The sequence below is a fragment of the Spermophilus citellus genome, assembly GCF_964194105.1.
Source record: "Spermophilus citellus genome assembly, chromosome: 3".
NCBI lineage: Eukaryota > Metazoa > Chordata > Mammalia > Rodentia > Sciuridae > Spermophilus > Spermophilus citellus.
Window position 1 is genome coordinate 182,242,332 of NC_138184.1, and position 18,134 is coordinate 182,260,465.

The window sequence follows — 18,134 nt, forward strand, 5'->3', positions numbered from 1 at the left end:
ATTTTTAAGGCTTCCTACTCAAAGGAGATCATGTTTTTTCCCAAGTGTGATGGTTTAAAATCCTAAAGTCTTAGGTATGTTATAGTTAAGGATCAACTACTCTAAAAGAGAATATAATAAAGTCTGTTCCTGACAACAGGAAGGAATGCCAATTCAGGAAAGCTAAGTAACAGAATCTACAGAAAATTCTGCAACCTCATTTTAGCAAGTGACTTAACTATTTTCTCTATCATAGATTGTTGAACCAGAAGAGTAAACAAGGAAAGAGACGTTGTATAAATCTCTCTCTCCTTGTTCTTGTATCGCCTTGGCACACATACTAATAAAAAGACATATGCCCAAAAGATAAAAAGTAAGGGGCCCTAAATTCAAAAGTTGATTGCAATTCCATCTTACTTGTATCTGAAGGTGTCATCTGAAAAGAGTATTCATGTATTAGTGTAAAATTACAAGCTGTTAGGCACATACCAACTTGCAGTTTGGTGTAAGTTTAGTGATTTTTTTTCTGTTTTTCAGAGAAAGAATTTTTATAGTTCCCTAGGAGATAGATCCCTTGAAAACTCCTCTCTTACATGTGTTACTTTGATTTCTACCTATGTATGACTGTACTCAGCATTCACCCTCTGGGAGGAACCTTAACTTTCCATGTTTTGAAAAATTTAACTCCTAACTCAAAGCAACTACTCTCTCTTAAAATTATCTAAGAGCCTCTGGAGACAGAGCTGAGATCCATGTGCCACTCTCTCCTTGCAGACTGACGCTGGGGTTCATGAGCAGCACTGCCCTCCTATCCATGTGGCTTAGCAACACCTCTACTACTGCCATGGTGATGCCCATCGTGGAAGCTGTGGCACAGCAGATCATCAGGGCTGAAGCAGAGGCCGAGGCCACTCAGATGACTTATTGCAATGAATCTGCCAACCGTGTTCTGGAAGTTGATGGTATCATGTTGATATGGCCGCAGTGGGGTCTAGTCATTTGGGCAACAAGCATACATTCAAGAATCATGGGTTATATTTTGAATTAACTATCCATATATGCACAGTGTGAATTTAATCTTCCTCCTTCTATAGTCCCTAATATCTCTACAAAGAAATTACATTATGCAAATATTTTACCTTAAACTATTTGTTGAATTACTACTTTCTGGCAAAAAGAGGAAGAATGCCTTTTCTACTCTCTAGTCAATCCAATGAAACATTTTGTTATGTCTCTCTCAGGAGACTTCCAGGTTAATTTTTTTTCCTTTCCTAAAATTACTTTACTGCTCAATATTGGCAGTCTTTAATTCCTACATTCTATTTGTATACAACAGCAAATATGACTGTGGCTATTTCTGGCTCTGATGAACTGCTTTTATGCAATGAAAAATGTAGGGAATGTTTGTGTTTCTAAAATACTTTTTTAAGATGAATGCTATATCAATATAAGGTGAATTTGTTCATTTGTAATTTCTAGTAATAATTCCATTTTCTCATACACACACATGCACACGCGCAGACACACACACACACACACACACACACACACACACACTTGAAACCCAATGATAAACCCTCATTTAAATTGTTTTCCTTTTACTTAATGTTTTGCAGAAACTGTTATTGGACAAGAAACAAGTAAGAAGAAAGAGAAAACAAAACCAAAGTAAAGAACATTGACATTTTGATTAGGATTTTTCCAAATTATATTTTAATAAGATTATAAACAGGGCCAATTTATTTTTCAGATACAGTAATGATACAGAGAAAGTTCCAAGCAAGATGGATATGGAAAAGGTATATGAATTTTGGTTCTTTCTAAATAATTATATATGAAATTACATTAGAGCTGTAGTTGTATAAAATATGTATTTTAAAACATGGTACTTGCTTCTTTGCCAAAAAAATAATTTGCCTGACTAAATCAAAGTGTGATCTGATGGTTTGGTAAGGCTTCAAGGATAGACTGAAATCATCATACAGATAGGAACCACTTTAGGCTCTGAAAATTAGCATCATTATTTTCTCCTTCTACTAGAATCAAAATGATGGCAGTTAGCTAATGTAGTTTAAAGAAATAAAATTCTAGTCTCAGAATTTGTTTCATTTTCTTATGAAAATATTGTTGACCCAATAACCTGATTTTCATAAGGAGCATTCTCATTGTTCCAGGTTATGAATTTTGAGCACTTCTGTTCATATAATTATAAATGATCACATAGTTTTAGTGTCTCCATTGCCACTAAAAAATTCAACACAGAACTCATGAGTTTTTTCTGTCAAATAAAGGTGAAAGAGTCATACCCATTCTAGATATTAAAGGAAGGAAGGCAATCTTTGTAAACTATCCCATAGAATTTCTTTCCCAGAATAAATCAATATGAAAGTAGGATACTAGGTTGCACTGGGAGCAATATATCTTGAGACCACTGCAAAATAATCCTGCATAGAAATAGTCCTACGGTAACCATGGCATTAGGAATAGAAGAGTGGGGCATATGTTTCATCCTCAGGCTATCATGCATTATCATGCAGCTCAATAGGGAAAAAACAAAAACAAACAAACAAAAAAAAACCCCACTCTCCTAGTTTACAGAAATCTTCAAGGAAAGAGCAATTTCTATATAAAGAGAAAATACACACAAAGATTAGTTTTAAGCCATTAGTTACATGTAGATTAAGGATTTTTAAAGAGGCAAATTGCAAATATACTTATTAAAACATTGTTATAATTAGGGATAGAAGTAATTTTTTTTAAATAATTAAAAAATCAATAGTTAGCCAGGTATGTCTCAAAATAATGCAATGGAAGTGCACTTCAAAAACTATCCTGAAAATTGGCAAGCCTGACCAGAAAGAATATTTATGCACTCTGTAACTTTCTTGTGGTCACCTTTAGAAAGCTAGTTTTCTGGCAGGACACTTAAACTTTGAGTAAAAGTCCTTTAAATGTGATTTTATATTCAATTCTGTCCAGAGAATTGTAGCATGGTTTGCTGATGAAAAGGCCCACTCTATTGTAAGCAGCTAAGGATCTAGTGGCAAATATGGGCTTCCAAAACAAGTCTGACATAAACTCCACAACAGAGGCTTGCACAGAGGCCAAGCCTGTCAGAAGCAGGAGAATCAGTTCAATCTGAGCACACTGTGAAGACCCCGGGTCTGAGAAGATGATAGTGTGTGCAAGAGGAGGAATGCAAACCCCATGAGAACAGGCACATGGCTACTTTGCACTGTGGTAGCCCCTAGCATATTCTATTGCCTGACACAGAGAAGGTACTCAATAGGTATTTACCAATGAATTATTAAGTGAATGCAAAACATGAGAAAAGGAATTGACATTCTAATCAGAGGGTACACCTCATTCAAAGACTCAACTCCGTAGACAGTTGGTTTTCCAGGCATCTCTTCTACAGGGGTACTAGAGGTGATTAGCTGCTGTGTTGAGTCCAGTGGTTAAATAAATTGGCTAGATTAAGGATCGCTCTTAATGCAATGCAAAGAAGTTTTACAGTTCATTTTATGGGAAATAGGGAGCCTCAGAGATGGTGGGCAGCATACAACATCTGCCTTTGGGAATCTCACTCTGCTCACACTGTTCACAGCAAGGCGATATGAGCTCCTGAGCTTTTTGATTAATCAGGCACTGGGGATGAGAAAGAGAAAGGTGTTGGAGATGCCTCCATTGTTCTAATGGAGACTAACTTTTCCATGGAGAATGGTAAGGTAATTTGGGTGCATTTTAGGTAATGAAGATTTGATATCCAAGTTAAGGAGTGGAAACCAAAACTAAATGCTGATCCTACAGTTTTTCTAGTTCCCAGTATTTAAAAATTAAGCTTTATATAAAAGGAAAATTAAAGGACTTTTTTTTTTGCTCTTAGAAAACTGGTTTTAAGAACTTGCACAAAAGGACTATTTTATATATAGTACTTTAAGATATGTCTTGATTTCTTAGCAATTATAACTCTCTTTTAGGAATAAACATATATGGTTATGTTGTGATTATAATGAACTGCACCTGTTCTGTGCCAGGTTTACTAGGTAATTGAACACTATGAGATTATATGGAAGAAACTGCAATTTATCTAACTATAAAATATAAGGGACATTTACAGTTATATGTTTGGTCTTCTGTCATCTTGGAGTAGGTAGGTTAGCAAAATAAAACCTCTGTAGTTTCACTTTGAACTTGACCTGCAGGCCAAAGAAGATCTAAATATTACTTCCTGTTGGGTGTGAGTGATTTAAAGTATATTTCAACAATGAGACACAATATGTAAAGCTTAGATTTATTTTTTAAAAATAATTTGCACCATTTTTCCATGTTCCTTCCAAAAAAGATGAATTTGATTTCTAATGAAAACTATAATTATTCATTGAATCCCTATTTGTTTAGTACAAAATTAAGAATATTTCTTTAATCCAAATCCTTGAACAAATCCAATTAAACAAACCCAAGATGACCAGTAATCTTACTTCATTTTTTAAAGCTATATTTCCTTCCAAGGACAATAGTATACACACTGATCCATATGAAATTTGTTATGTAGTAAATAGGAAGTTCCTAATAATTTTAAAAAAATTAAGAATTGCTCCGAAATAAATTTTAAGTCTATAATAACAATAATATTGGTGAAAAATATATACATTTAACATTTGCTCAAGTGCTTCCTTGTCAACAAGGCCTGCTCTAACTTCCCTGTTTCACTGCAGTTGCTATATTTGACACCCCTCCTCCTAATCCTCTGACTCCCTTCTTTTTCTAAAGCATGTATCTATCCCCTTCTTATAAAATGTATAATTTGCTTAATTTTTATTTATTTTTTAATTTACTGTTTTCTTCACCAAAACACAAGATTTATAGTGGTAGAGAATTTGTTTATTTATTATGTATCTCAAATATCTGGAAAAGTACATGACATTAATAAACTTTTAGTAAATAATTGCTTAGTAAGTCAATAATTTTAGATATTTTCTCTAGTTGCAATTAACCATGCAAGATATATATGTATATCTACAGATATACATATATATGTATATACATATATACATACACACACACACGTATATATATATATATATATATATATATATATATATATATATATATAAAATAAGAAAAGAAGTAAATAGATAAAGGTTTAAAGATAAAATTATGGCACGAGCCACAATTAATTTCATTGTAGGTGGAAAGATAAAAAATGGTTTGGAGCTAAAATTTGTCTCCCTGAAAATTCTTGTCAGTAGAACTACAGAGTTCTCATGTAGATGATAGAGGTGATAATTTGCTGCCACTTTTACTGCTAAAGGTGGTAATGATCATGTGTTACTGTTGAAGATGATAGATATTCAGTAGTCCCTCAGATTCCTGGAAGTGATTTAGAAGCATTCCTATCTAAGAATTACATTCCTATGCTGCACATAAAAAGAGATATTTTCCAGGATCCACCAATTTCTCTCACTGCAGGACACGCATGAACATTAACAGGACTCCCTACTGGTATCTATAATAAAAGTGGTGGGTAGATATAGATGCATTGTCCATCAATCCTATATTACTCTCTGAACATAGCTGAAATGTTTTTAGAGAGGAAAAGGAACTGGGAAAGGAAAGGATGACCTCAAAAGGACACTAACTGTACCTGGGGGAATCTATTTGTTAGGTTCCAATAGGCAGCTAGATCAACCATCATTCATATGGTTTCCATGAGAAATGAGCTCTAGGTATCAAAAATCAATTAGCAGTTACAAAAAAAAAAAAAAAAAAGGAATCGAGTTACTAGTTCTTTCCCTCACAAATAAGTCTTAGTATTATTCAAAAAGACACCTCAGAATTTTACTCTAGCTCAATGTCTAAACCTCCAGGCAACTTCAAATGAAACAACCTGGAAAATCAGTATGCTTTTAATGAAAAATCTGAGATTTTTCATTCATTTAATATAACTTGCTGTTCCTCAAAGGGAAAAGTTCAAAGAAAAAAATTCTTACAACAAATTTCAGCTTGTTTTAAATTAAGTGTTGTTTATTTGGGAGTGAAAATGCTTATTGCAAGAATTCAAAGGGTCTGGTAAGTACAGCAGTGAGCATGTTTTTTAATATTAAGAATGAGAGACATTAGTTTCACCAAATAAGGAGACAGCAATTCTAGAACATCAGACCCTTAGAACAAATATGAAAAAAAATATTTTATCTTGGATTACAGAGGTACTATAGGCAATTTTTTTTTCCTGATTACTCTTCCTTTTTTCCTAGATTGGGTAAAATTCAGTGGCAAAGTCAGTGTTAGTGCCACTCAGTCTTCACCTGACACTCTTTAGATGTCCTCTTTTACTCATCTAAATCCTGTTGTTCAGAGACAGTGTTTATAGACGAGATAATCCAGAAAGGGAAGACGATGCCCGACACTTTTAGGAAGCACAGCAGCAGTCCACAGATGAGACCTCTTTTCAAATTTCCATTTTGACTGAAGTCAAAGTCCTAATTCCATTGATGGCAATACTTCATTGTGTTACCACAACAATTTTTATTAAAGAAATTATTGACTGTTGATAATATTTTTTTCTCTCATGTATCTTTAGTTTTATGAATTACAAAAATGTAGTTCTTCACATCCCATGTTGTTGAAATATTATCTAGCCAATAGCATGAGCATGTTGGAAGCATTCATACTTTAATTTATCTATACTATAAACATCCCACCTTACATAACTTGTTTGAATACTTTATGTCATTTCTTGAAAACCTCACCAGTGTGTTCCTATGCATCTTCCAGAGGTGTTTTTTTTAAAGGAATATATTTATTTTGTTCTCAAATTTTTATGTATTTTTATTATGAAATATTTCATAACTATGCACATTGTAAAATATAACAGTATTTTTAAACAGCACAGTGAATGAAATGGTTATATACCACAATTCAGTTTAAGAAATAGAACATAACAATTTCTAGAAATCTCCATGAGCCTTTATCTGATTCCATTTCCTTCCACACACAATCACCTCCACACCCTTGCAAAGATAGCTACTGTCCAAAATTTTGCATTAATTATTCTCTTGCTTGTTTTTTTTTTTTTTGGTTTGTTATTAAGGGTGTGGATTTTACCATGGCAACAAATATCCAAAAGGCAAGAGTGTCTAATAGCTAGAAATAGGCTGTTATGGTGGTTCCATAATCTGGAATACCATAGCTCTTTCTGTTTGTACTCTACAATCCTCATTATTGAACACTTTGGTCCAAGGTGGTTGTGCTATCTCTCTCCATCTATTTAGTATTACAGCTAATGGAACCAGCAAAGATGAAAGTACAGAGCATATATAGTTATAATTTATTTTATTATTCATCTGGTTTTAGGAATATTCAGATTTTCTACTTCTATCTGAATTAGTTGCAATTTTCTAGGAATTCATGCAAAAATACCTGGTTATTTCTTATATACACTTATTTATTTAATATCTTTAGTACTGATGTATTATTTTTACTTGTGCTTCTAAACATTTTATTCAAGTAATCTTTCCAAAAATATTTTTATTTTATTAATCTTACAAGTCTTGTCCAAGAGCCAGAATGTACTTCGAGAGTGTCTTTTGATGTTAAACTCTTAAGATTTTGGCTAATAGAAAGGTCTTTATGATTTTCAAAATTTTTTTTGTGTGCTTATGAAGTGCTAGGTTGCCTAATATTTTCTTTCTACATTGAGATATATTTCCATTGTTTTTTTTCTCCTGTGAAAAAATCAGCAAGCTATCAGTTAAAGAATTACTCCTTTGTAAGCAATCTTTTCTCATTGATTAGAGTTATGTGTGTGCTCTAGAATTTCATTTTGACATACCTAAAAATACATTCCTTCTGACTCTGTTTATTGATCTCTACCAATAATTCTTAAGAAGTCTCAAGTGTCATTTTTCAATATTCAATTTTCTGGTTTTCCTTATTCCTTCCCTCTAGTTTCCAATTAAATCCATATTAAGTTTTCTCACTTTATCTTCTAAGATTACTGACATCTCTTTTTATTTTCCTTCTCCTTGTCTTGCTGGATTGAATTATGGATAATAACTTAGATTTATCTTCCAGCTCAGTAATTCTCTCTGAAGCTATTTCTACTTCATTTTGAGTATTCACTGAGTGTTTAAATTCCATTTGCCTCTTTTTAAGATGTGCTTGATTATTTCACAATCTCTTTCTCTATGCTAATATTTTCAATCCCTTCTCCAAATTAATTAGTAATAGATTTATTTACTTATGTTCTGCATCTAGTACCTTTAGCAACCAGTGTCCTCATTGTTTTCTGTCTTTGGCCATTTTTATTTTCTTATCATTTTCATTTTGTTGTCTTATTTTCTTGAATGTTTTGTGCTAGTTGAAATGCTAGGATTTTTAAAAATTTCTATGGAAATTATTGAAGTTTGGGATTGTAACTGCTTATAAAAGTTCGAATTATATTATTATTTTTTCTTTGAAGACACAAGTGATGCCACTTTATGCAAAAAGCCATGCCCATATTTAGGAATTTTCAGAGGACTTCATATTTTCCCTTAACTCAGTCTGGCATTTTATTGCTCTCTATTTCTACAAGGGATGGCAACGTTGTGAATGTTTTCCCATATGATTCCTCCCCACTCAGTTGACCTTGGGCATTATCTTCCATTGCAATTTTTTTTGCAACAATAGAAACTGAAGCCCTCACATGTAAACCTGACTTATCACTCCTTTATTTTAAATTGCCTAGTTGTACTTTATTTGTAGTCAATACAGGTTCCTTACTTTTGTATTAGTTCAGTGATGCATTTTAGGAAATTATTTTAATGTTTTAAATAGCATTTTGTTTAACAAAGAATTTGATTTGTCATATGACGAATCAACAAATCTGCTATATTGTCTATATTAAACCGTTTCAGTCAGTTTTACCACTATAGAAATAACAAGGTTTTTTTGAGTGTGTGTGTGTGTGTGTGTGTGTGTGTGTGCGCGCGCGCGCTTAGTCAAGAAACTGCAAAGGAAGCTTCTAAATAGTTAACATTTAGGGTAATACCATTTTGTAAATCAATCCTTGATATTTTTCATCACTGATGAAAGAAATAATACTTTTTATGAAGAGTTTTTATGCCTTGAATGCTAAATTTTAAATATCTTAGTTTATCCTACTCTTACTATAAAAGCTGATATCCCAATTCACCATATGTCACATAGTTCTTTAATAACTAAAATAACTAAAAATATAAAATATAAAATAAATAACATGATATACAAATATAAAAAAGTCAAGATAAAATAGATGTAAATCCTATCCCAAAGAGTGTCCTTGATCATTTAAATTTTATTACAGCTCCTCTGTGTTGTTCAGGTTAGTACTGAACAGATCTCCACTGGATCTTCACGAAGAGCTCACACAAGAGTAAGGGAAGAATCCTCTCTTAGGTTTTCTCACACTTCAGTTATGTATTAATTTCATTCTGTGGTTTTGTCAGAAAAAGTATATCCTTATAGAAATTATTTGCAAGCCTTATGCATTTTATGGGAAGACTGATTTAATTAGAAGTAATTACCATAATCTGATATCCACTTAACTGAGCACATGGAAATTCAATATTGCAAACAAGGGAGACAGGACCCCAATGTCTCAATATCTGTGCATTATGGAGCTCTATGCATTCCTCCCTTTATTCTTGACATCATCCACCAACATGTGAATCTACCATAAAGAAACCAAGGTCAATCTGTGCATTAATTATTAGTAAAGATTTAGTCAACTTCTTGTTTTTAAAATAAAATATACATGTTGCATTTTCCATTAAGATGGTTAATTAAACAGGCCCATTTACCTCCACTTTATTCTGAGTCTCCATTAATATAAGAACAAATAGACTGTTTTAAGTTACAATCACAATTATATAAATATCAAGAGAAGAGATGGCAACGAAATCATTTTGGAAATAAAAAAGTAAAAATATGGGTGGAAAAATATTCAGTTATCCAGGAACATAAATACTAGATCAGTAGTAAAGAAACCCAATAAATAATCCAGTTTACATAGAAGCTGCTTTCAAAGTTTACAAAATTTGCTTATGAAGCAGTTAAATCCCTACATGTCTTCCTAAATTCCACATGGATACCACTTCTCCTCCTCCACCAAACAAAAGTCTAATCTTTAGACGTTACAAAAAAGGGTAAGGAGAAGCAGACAGCGTTCTAGGTCCAAGAAGGATGTCACAATAACACATGGGGCTCTGAGTGAGGGCTCATCTGCTGAATGTCATGAACCCTATCTTCTACTCCACTACTCCTGGTAGCAGGTCAATGCCCTCAAGGTGTTGGCAGGCAGCAGACCAGAAGAGACTTCCCTGAGGAATGCACTCAGCACCAGAGAAATGATAAAAACATACTGACATTAGAATTTTTCAAAAAACAGTCCAGTCAGACAATACCACAGTGAAGTTTATAGCCAACAAATCCCAAAACACATGTGCAGTGTCTCAAAGCAACTTTTCACTGCCTTAAATATGGGCGAAAATTCTTGGATACCTGAAAAAAGCCTCAGGCATGAAAGATAGAGTCCCAAACAAACAAAAAGGAAACAACTACTTGCAGGAAATCTATGCAAGAAGATGAACACTTGAGAAAAGAAAATATCATTATTCCATGCAGAGAAGTAAACAAAGAAATTGCTATCATAAAATACAAATAGCATTCTACAAAAGAAACAAGAAGAAAAAAATATAAAATAAATAACAAGATATAGAAATATTAAAAAGTCAAGATGTAAAAATCATAAGTGGAAAATTCAGTAGACAAAATAGGGAGAAATAAGATTAAGAGAATAATAGGAGTTTTAGGTAAAGAACAGAGAAAATAGAAGATAGATTGAAAATGCATGAAATTTTCCACTATGAAGAATACAAATTTTATCATTAAAGGCCTACTGGGTGTCTGCAGCATGCCTGAAATGGACTCACACAGGGGAAGTTGTAATTGAACTTTGAACTTTCAGAATACTATGGGTAGAGAGAGGATCCTAAAAACTTTAAAAAGAGGGGAAAAACTGATTCCTTTAAAAATATTAAAAATACAAATGGCTGAATACTTCTCTGCCCAACACTGGAAAATCAGAGACAATAGGAAAAAAAGCCTTTAAAATCCTGAGTTACATTTATTTCCAGCCTATAATCAATATGCAGCTAAAGTAGCTACCATCTATGTAGGTTTTTGCTATTCTCGGGGGTGGCAAGAGGGAGAAATGACAAACTTTAGGCAATGCATGGAAACTCTGGAAGGAATGTTGCCCAGTCAATGAAATTTATAGACTATTTGATGTGGTTAAAGTAACCTATCACCTGATTGCTTTCAGAGAAATCTAAACAACAAGGGAATGTCTGGGACTGATCTAGTGGTATGCACTTAAAAAACTAAGGAAGTGAGGGAGAGAACAGGAAAATTTACACAAACAAGCACAAACAATATTACTTGTGGATTTTGATAGCACTCTAGACAACACACTGAAGCACTGTACTCTGCTGTAAGCAAAAATCATGATACTGCTATAATGTTCAGAAGATGGACATATAAAAATTCATTCAGTGAAGGAAGCTCTGAAAGAATGTAAATTCTCACCATCTAAGATAGTGGAAAATTGTTATGTTGCAACTGAGAAATGAAGATATGTCACATGTGAATACTATTAAAGTAAATGCAAATAGATATCCAAAAATATCAAGAAGCTAATTTTGGCAAGGAGAAAATAGTTATCAGGAACTTATGTCTTTTCCAATTATTCCTTCATAATTATTTAAACTATAACTAGAAGCCTTAATGTTTTCATATTACACTCATCCCAGAGAATTATATTTTATAGCCCCATGGAGACCACTTATTTTGCCCATGCTGATTCACATGTGCATTTTTAGCACCAATGGAAATGTATAACTTGCCATAGAAATCTGTAATTATGGCCACCAGGTGGCAAAAGTGAGTTATAACTGGGCCTGCGGGATTTCTGTTCTGACATATCTGTGTGATGATGTCATAGGGTCTGCATTTGGTCATGTCCTAGTCGAAATATTTTCAGTTACTTGGAAAATGTGGAAGGCATACTTGAAAAGTCTTGGATGTCGCATATTTGCATGGAAGAATTAAAGAGTGGCGGTATTGGAATTGAATTAAAACATAGTAGGTTACGATTGTGTTAAATAAGTATAAAATGTGGTTAAATGCGGTCTAAAAGTAGAGTTTAAAACTTACATAAGTAAAGAGTCTTCTAGAAGGCAAAATAGTAGCAGAAAAAAATCACTAAGAGGGAACTCATAAACAGGAACTTTGGCTTCAAATGTGGAATAACTAGTCTCATATCATTCTCCTGAAAACTTAGTGTTTTGTACCAGGTCTTCTCTAAATACCTATCTACTGTAAAGTCTGTGATTCTTTTACATGTTGATAAATGCTTTTTTATGGTTGTACAAGATACAAAATAGATCAAGATCAAATACTCATTGCATGATTAAGAAATAACTATTGGAGCCCAGTGCAGTAGCACAGGCCTATAATCCCAGAGGCTCAGGAAGCTGAGACAAGTAGATTGCAAGTTCAAAGCCAGTCTCAGCAATTTAGTGAGGTACTTAGCAACTCAGTGAGATCTTGTCTCTCAATAAAATATTTAAAAAGGGCTGAGGATGTTGCTTGGTGGTTAAGCATACCTGGGTTCAATCCCCGGTACCAAAAAAAAAAAAAAAAAAAAAAAAAAAAGAAAGAAAGAAAAGAAATAACTATTGGAAATATTTTGACATATATGTTTCATTTTAGCCTTATTTCTAGTATGTGGATATATTTTTGTCTTTAAAAAATTACATTCTGTATATTTAATTTCTCAAAAGTCTCCTTACAGATTGCATGAACACTTTTCCTTTCATAATATACCTATGGCAATGTCCTTCTAGGACAAAATGCATACATTCACACACACCATCACACACACATACACAGATGCACACAGATTCCTTCTCTACTTCCCAAGAAATGTAGTGACTATTTTATTTCCTAGTGTCTGCCCTCATGTGTCCTCAGGGTCAGGGTCTAAGTTTCTACTTCAAATAATTTATTCCAACCTGTTCTTGGGATAGGGCAACACCCTTTGTCTTAGGTCAAAACCCCTGTCCAGCAGAAGACTAAAGACTAATTTGCTGTAAGACCTTACCTCTTTTTTTTTTTCATAATTTCTGCATCACTAGCTACTCAAATAGTGGCTCATCTCAGGCTTTCCTGAAAGCTGTATTTTTTGGCTCGTTGCTCTTTACTACTATTCTCAATCTTTCCCCTTTGTTTCATTGTCATCTCTTCAACTAGTTCAGCTCAGCAATCACATGTCCTTGGCAAATATAGTAATAAATTCAAATGTAAGAGGCTTGTGTTTATTGCCAACATATTCAACTGTTCATCTCCAATTCCACCTCAAAACACCTCCTCTTAACCTTAAATTTGCATTATTGTCTTTCAATGTTTCCATTTACCATGGAATTTGAATTTACTCTACATTTTAATGCCTGCCTTAATCATACATATTTGCATAAGCATCAATTCATGTGCAGTAGCATTAATGTGCATTAATCATGTATTAAAGATGTTTATATAGAAAAAAAGTATGGTAAACTCATAAGGAATTAATTATTTTCTGTTTTGATTTGTTTTGTATCTGTCATTTTAATCATTTTTTTTGTGTGTATGCATGCAAATATTTGCAGCTATGCTTTTATATTAAATTCAATTTTTCTTTAACTGTATTTTTATAAGTTATAATATGTCAATGAGAAATTATATACACATTACCTTTTAAATGTCCTTTTTTATCAATTCAATAATGTTCAAATTATGCATCACTTTCTGATTTATGATTATTGTCTTTCCTATAGCAAAATATTTAATATGTAAGTGCTAAATTTCATTTGTCATATTGTATCACTCATAAAAAAATTTTAAACTTATTTTGCCATTCTATTTACATACCAGCTTTGCAAGTTTTTAATGGAAATTTGTATCACATGGCAAATATAAATCATTCCCATGTAGAAAATATAAGGCAAATGTAGACATTAGTAAATTTATTCCTTTTGGATGAAGAGTAGATACCTTTGGGGGTTGACCTTTAAGTTAATTAAAAAGTAAATTACAATCCAAAGTACCATACCCTGTAATGCTAAATGCCATTCCCACACCCATGATGACTTTTAGGGAGTAGTAATTTTTTCCTTATTGTGATTTTGCCAAAAGATTTTACTTTGGAAATGTTGCAGACACATGCTTATGCTTATCTATATGGAGCAGAGCAGTGATTCTGTTCATCCTCCAGAAAAGAGAAACTTTCACTCCTTTGGCAGGCATGTAAATTGGTGTGGTCATTATGGAAAAATACTATAAATCTTCCTCAAAATATTAAAAATAGTATTACCATATGGTCCAGCAATACCACTTCTGGATATCCAAGAGAAATGAAATCAATATTGCAAAGAAATATCTGCACTTCACATTCTTTACAGTACTATTCTCAATAGCCAAGATAAAGAAACAACTTCTTAACTGATGAATGGCTGAAGAGAGAGAATGTGGTCTGGGTTAGTGTGACAACCTCCTCCTTATGGGTTTCCTTGTCCCAATTCTTGCACACTTCAGACCTTTTCTTCACACTACAGCCTTAAAATGTATTTAAAGTACATATTAACACCCACATACACACATGCACAAGACAACAAGTGTTCATAAATTTCTTAAAGACATTTTGGATTTTTGCAAGGTTGCAGTATGTGCAGCAGGTCTGAAATAGGTAAAGATTCATGCAAGAAGTCTCATAAAGACCTTACTTGAGTAACCTAGGTCAGGTAGCAGAAGAAATAGAGAAAACTAGACAGAGTCCCTACATATTTATGCAGATAAAATTGACAGAAACTAGTGAGATGAAGAAGTGAATGTTTTTAAGGAGAACAAGAAATGCAGCAGAGTGACTGAAAGTATGGACTCCAAAGCAAGACTACATGGTTTCCAAGTCCAAGCCTGCCATTTTAGGCACTATGACCCTGGACAATTAATTCAACTTCTCTGTGCCTCTTGTCATTTGTAACGTGGTGTACTGACATTACCCATTTCAGTGTGTTGTCAGAATTGAAATGTTTATCTGATTTTAATATAGACCAGTGTTTATAGTATGCTAAAAACAGTGTAAATGCTTGTTAATATGGTGATGGTGATACCATTGGCTAAATTCAAAGAACTGAGTTTCAGAAAGGAATTCATGAGTTTGGTTTTGAACACTTTTGAATTGGAGTTTCAATAAAGACATTCAAATTATGTTGAACAGTCAATTGGATATACGGGTCTAGAAGGAGTCTGGGCTAAAGACAGAGTTTGATGGTCTAGTATATCACTAAATCAATGAAAATATGATTTTTAAAGTAAAATACTAAAGTGAGAAAGACAAATGACTATAACAGGTTTCTGAAAACAGTTTTAAGGAAGGATAAAGAAAAAGGAATTGTCAAAGGAGACAAAGTAATAATCAGAGATCCAGAACAAAAACCAGTAGAGTGAGATTTCACAGAAACCCAAAGATTTCAGTAGGAAGAAGCTGTTGAGAGATCTGCAAAGATGATCCTGAAAAGTACCTATAGAGTTTAGCAATGTTGAGCTTACTGATGATCATAGGAAGCATATTTTGGGTGGAATGGAGAGACAGATTGAAGAGGTTAAAGAAATGAAGTCAATGAATGTGGACCTTAGTGATTTAGCTGTGAAAATGGAGATGAGGTAGGGCAGTATTTAATTGAGAATAAGTTAAGAAGGACTTCTTTTATGCTCTTTTGTAAAGATGTCTTGAAAATTATTAAATGTTGATAAAAATTCCAATAGTCTATAGAGGAAGGTTTCTAAGATGACCCAAGAGATGGTTTGGAGGAGAGACATTGATACCAGTATGTTTGTAGATAAGGAGGAGAGGTGAGGCAGAAGCAGGTAGTTCTCTACATTTCTAGGCGATACCATTGTCTGCTGGTTTCTGTTTACTCTGTGAAAGTAGGTGGCAAAGCTACTTGGGAAGAGTAAGAAAGAGCATTAAGAGAATTGATAAGAGAACAGAGGAGTTTTTAAATTTCCTGGTGGAGACAAGTAACTTAGAGAAACACAGTAGATGAGGGTCAGTGTGATATAGCAGTAGTCATGTACGATCATGAATATAGGAAATGCAGTCTGCTGTACTGTATGAACAATTTTCACCAACAATGGTTAGCTCTTCGGTGGAAGACATGATGTAGAGAGAACAAAAGTTGGAGTTTTGATAAATAACTTCTGTTCAAAGGAAGTTAAAGCAAAGTTTAGAATTTTTTTTAAGAGAGTCTGACAGAGGAGAGAGAGAGAGAGAGAGAGAGAGAGAGAGAGAGAGAGAGAGAGAGAGAGAGAGAGGAGAGAGAGAGAGAGAGAGAGAGAGAGAGAGAGAGAGAGAATTTTTAACATTTATTTTTTAGTTCTCGGCGGACACAAAATATTTGTTGGTATGTGGTGCTGAGGATCGAACCCGGGCCGCACGCATGCCAGGCGAGCGCGCTTCCGCTTGAGCCACATCCCCAGCCCAAAGTTTAGAATTTTTAAAAGAAGGTTACTTAACTGGCTTACCATGGAATCTAAGCTGAGTATGGAGGGAAGTTTAAAAAGGAGCAAACCAATCCACTGGGTGGGAATAACTAGATGCTTCTGTGACTAAATTTGCCAGTGGTGTTGGAGAACTGTAAGCATGGTAGTAATTCAATACGAGGAAAAAAGAAGAAGCTTTGGTGAATCAGCTGATTTCTTAGTGAATGGAATAGTTAAATAAGTCATTACAATATCAAGCATGCACATTATGTTCCAACATTCCAAATACATAAGACTTGAGAACAAGAAAACAAAAAGAAAAATAAAAAAATGTTTTATACTCTTAACCTGAGAGTTAAAAATGAAGAAGGCTATTGATGGAGAATTTTGGAGTACTTCCCTATCTTTGACCTCCATACCATCAAGAAAGAGGAAAGGGAAGGATCTCACACTTAGCCTGGTGAGATAGATTCTGAGAAAACACCTCCTTGAGAACTTGATGTCTGCCCCTAGACTCAGAAGGGGTCAATGGATTTGTGTTTAATACACTCTTGGAAAATTTGAAAATAAAAGGTCATGGTTGACTCTCCTTACTTAGTGGAGTTTTAGCTATATTATCACTGACAACAGAACAGATATGCCAGTTTCTCCTGGACCAATTATAAAGAACTTGGAGGAAAAATGGTATTTGGTGTCATTTGAAAGGCAAATTCTTCCAAAAGGGTTTGGCGACAGGATAAAAAGAGATCCATTAGCGACAAAGAAAAAGGAACAATTTGATATTCTTTCTTTTTCTTTTTTTCCTGTGTGTGTGTGTGTGTGTGTGTGTGTGTGTTGAGGGGTGGCAGTGTTGGGTTAAAACCCAGGACTTCATGCAGGCAAGGCAAGCACTCTCCCACAAGTCACATCCCAGCACCAGTTACATCTGGTGATAAGAGCCTCTCAAAAACTTGTAACAGTGCTTATGAGATGGAGTCATTTTGAACATCCCCCAAGCCTGGAGAGCTCTAAAGACTAAAGCTATATTTTAACTCATATACCACTCAAATAAGACCTTAAAGTATCGCCCTCTCCTCATCCTGCCTATCCCTGCCACTCTAAATGCAGAAGATGTAGAATTGAATCCAGCAAGTGGTGGAAGTCAGAAGAAAGACACCAAAAACCCAGCTCCCCAGCTTTCTTTTATCTGTGAGCTTTCATTTAGGGTTGACTCAGGGTAGGAGAGAAGGTTTACCTAAATTGGGGCTTTTGTTTTTATTTATTTATTTATTTATTTTTTTTTTACATTTTTTTTATTGGTTGTTCACAACATTACAAAGCTCTTGACATATTATATTTCATACATTAGATTGACATGGGTTATGAACTCCCAATTTTACCCCAAATGCAGATTGCAGAATCACGTCAGTTACACATCCACAATTTTACATAATGCACTAATAGTAATTGTTGTATTCTGCTACCTTTCCTATCCCCTACTATCCCCCCTCCCCTCCCCTCCCATCTTCTCTCTCTACCCAATCTACTGTAATTCATTTCTCTCTTTGTTTATT

At 33.9% G+C, this 18,134-nt stretch overlaps 1 protein-coding gene across 1 annotated transcript in view; it reads left to right on the forward strand.

Annotated features, from left to right (window-relative positions):
* SLC13A1 (solute carrier family 13 member 1) overlaps positions 1-18,134 on the forward strand; it is a gene marked incomplete at both ends in the record, with an annotated part of 93,382 nt that overhangs the window by 37,874 nt on the left and 37,374 nt on the right. The window contains 3 exons of the mRNA XM_081287212.1: positions 754-941; positions 1,596-1,647; positions 1,730-1,778. Of these exons, the coding sequence (XP_081143338.1) occupies positions 754-941; positions 1,596-1,647; positions 1,730-1,778 (289 nt within the window). The remainder of the gene's footprint in view (positions 1-753; positions 942-1,595; positions 1,648-1,729; positions 1,779-18,134) is intronic.